A 2,533-nucleotide genomic window follows, 5' to 3' on the forward strand; every position below is an offset into this window, starting at 1 on the left:
TGTACAAACTATATGGTATATGTTTTTTTTCAAAATAAAAGGAAAAGAAAAAGAAAAAGAAAAAGTATATAGTATGTCTATACATCCCCAGAGGAAAACAAAAGGAAAGAAGAATCATTATAAGGAATATGACGAGGGTAGCGTAATTTGGTAGGCACCGAGAAACATAGATGCCTACACCTAATGAAAAATTGAATCGTCAAAAAAAGAATTGAAAATTAAAATAAAAAATCAATAAATAACCACAAAGCAAAACCATATTTATCTATCTCATCAAGAAAAGTTCAACGGCTGCGATTAAAAGTGGGCTCCACCAGAACCCCAACAGCCTGTGAGCAGCTCCGTTTCTTGACATATCTCTCTCTTGTACGGACGGTGTCATACTACTCGACGGTGGCGACAGGTTCCCGTTGGGGTTTCCGCCATACAGTTCTTGAATTCCATTGATATCGTCGGCAGCCAGATCCACCTTCCTCGTCCTCGAAGTGATTGTCGGAAACATAATGGATTCCTCAACTGAGGAGTGACCAAGCCCTAACAAATGCCCAATCTCATGAACCGCCACCGATTCCAAATCGATCGCTGCCAGAGGAGCCGATCTCAAGTCACCGGAAACCACCCAACTCTCATCCCCATCCAAATGAAAATGCCCACTCGGAGGTGAAAACGCGTGAGCCAAAGTCCCTAAAACGCCATCGAACGGCTCCCCATCGCCGTGATCCCCAGCGTAGAATCCAATCCGGATATCTGCCGTCCGAAACGATTCTACAGCCGAGAATGTCAAAGGCGTAACAGCCGCCCAACGAGCAAACGCCCTAGCAAAAACCGCTTTAACCTCGTTGGAAAGAGGATTCTCGGGCGCAAAAGCGTAGGTCAAATCACGACGGTGGGCAGGCCAGATGGGGCGGCCGGGGAAGAAAGTGTAATGAGAAACAGAGTGAAAATGGGGGGAATGTCGTCCGGAATTCATAGAAGTGGAATTATTGATTATATCGGGGATTCCGCATCGGGGAAGCTGAATCTGAGCGAGAGTTTGGTCGTCGAGAAGGCCAGTGGCGTTAAGATTGAAATTGGTTTGGTAAGTTTTAAGGGCAGATTGAAGGAGAGGATCAAAGAGGTCGGTGAAATTAGGAGAAGGGGGAATGTAGCCAAAGTGATTGAGGTAAGTTTTGAGATTAGAGAGGCCATTGAGGCGATCACCAGGGCGGCAGCCTTTGAGTTTCTTGAATTGGTCCCAGGCACAAGTGGTTTTGTTAAGCCAAGATGGGATTGAAGAGACGTTGGGGAAGATATCGGCGGAGATGGGATTGAGAAAGACCAATAGAGAGAGTGAAGTAATAAGGAGGAATTTCATTTTGGTTTGTTGAGGGATTTGGGGGGAAGAGTGGAGGTGATTTGGGATTATTGTTATTTAGAAGGATGAGGAAATAGGGGCGGCCAACGACTTCCAGCAGATTCATGTTCTGTGTAACTTCTCTTGTTATTTTAAACTTTGGAATGGGGTTTTGGTTGGTTTAGTTTGTTTGATTATTGACTTTGCGTGTTGAAAATGCTATTTTGCCTTTTCAAACTTGACTGCATCTACGGAACTATGTATATAATAGCAAAACTCCAACATAAATGCGATTCTAGGAGGGAGCGCGTGTGGTCATGATGACCATACATAGCAGTGTTTGGGTTGGTTTATGAAAGTACTCCGTCTACCTGTTTCTTAAATAGTTTAATTATCAACCGTGCTCCTATTATATCATACAATATATTCTCAAATATAGAAAAAAAAAATAAACTATAATATTTGTAAAATATAGTTATTGTTTAGATGATACTAATAGACATTATAAAATATAGTTATTTTCGGTCATCACTTAATAAAAATCACTATACTTAATTCTCCATAATTAATTTGAAGATTTTATATTTAGGATGATTGCAAATAAATCAATTAGATTCAAAATAATTAATTATATATCAATATAACAAAATCGGTCAAAATCTATCAATGATATTAATGATAGAATGAGTCTATCGTTAATAGAAGTTTATATTTTGCTATATTTATAATTTAAAAAAAAATATTGCTACATACTTAACAATTATTTTGAAAATTGTTATCCATCATAATTATCCTTCGTATTATTCTAAAATCAATTTTAGTTCACCACAAACACCATCATGTGAAAGAAAAAGTGATCTTGACAAGAGAAACAATAATTTTATCCATTTTTAAATGACTCTAAAAACACCCTAAACATAAAATAACCATCAAACTTATTTTCAACCCAATTCTTGCAATCCAAACTGCCCTATGAAGGTGAAAAAAGAACTATATCAAAATCAAATTTGAAAATAAATGAAATAAAACCCCCTTAAAGCCTAACCAGTTAAACAATTTTGCAATATAAACTTGTACCTTTTTCCAAACCAGGTTGATTTGGACAGTTTATGCAATTTCTGAACGGAGTGCTTTTATTGATTAGGTGTTACAACTTTTAATGAAATAAACATTCTCTACATTCAACCACTTAACTCTAAA

The 2,533-nt window shown here is 37.8% G+C and overlaps 1 protein-coding gene across 1 annotated transcript; it reads right to left on the reverse strand.

Moving 5' to 3' along the window:
* LOC103503333 (metalloendoproteinase 2-MMP) lies at positions 1–1,683 on the reverse strand. The gene has a single exon (XM_008467496.3). The coding sequence runs from the start codon at positions 1,352–1,354 to the stop codon at positions 266–268; it is 1,089 nt and encodes a 362-aa protein (XP_008465718.1). The 5' UTR covers positions 1,355–1,683; the 3' UTR covers positions 1–265.
* Positions 1,684–2,533: the final 850 nt, after the last annotated feature.

Source organism: Cucumis melo, chromosome 9 (genome assembly GCF_025177605.1).
Source record: "Cucumis melo cultivar AY chromosome 9, USDA_Cmelo_AY_1.0, whole genome shotgun sequence".
NCBI classification, from domain to species: Eukaryota; Viridiplantae; Streptophyta; class Magnoliopsida; order Cucurbitales; family Cucurbitaceae; genus Cucumis; species Cucumis melo.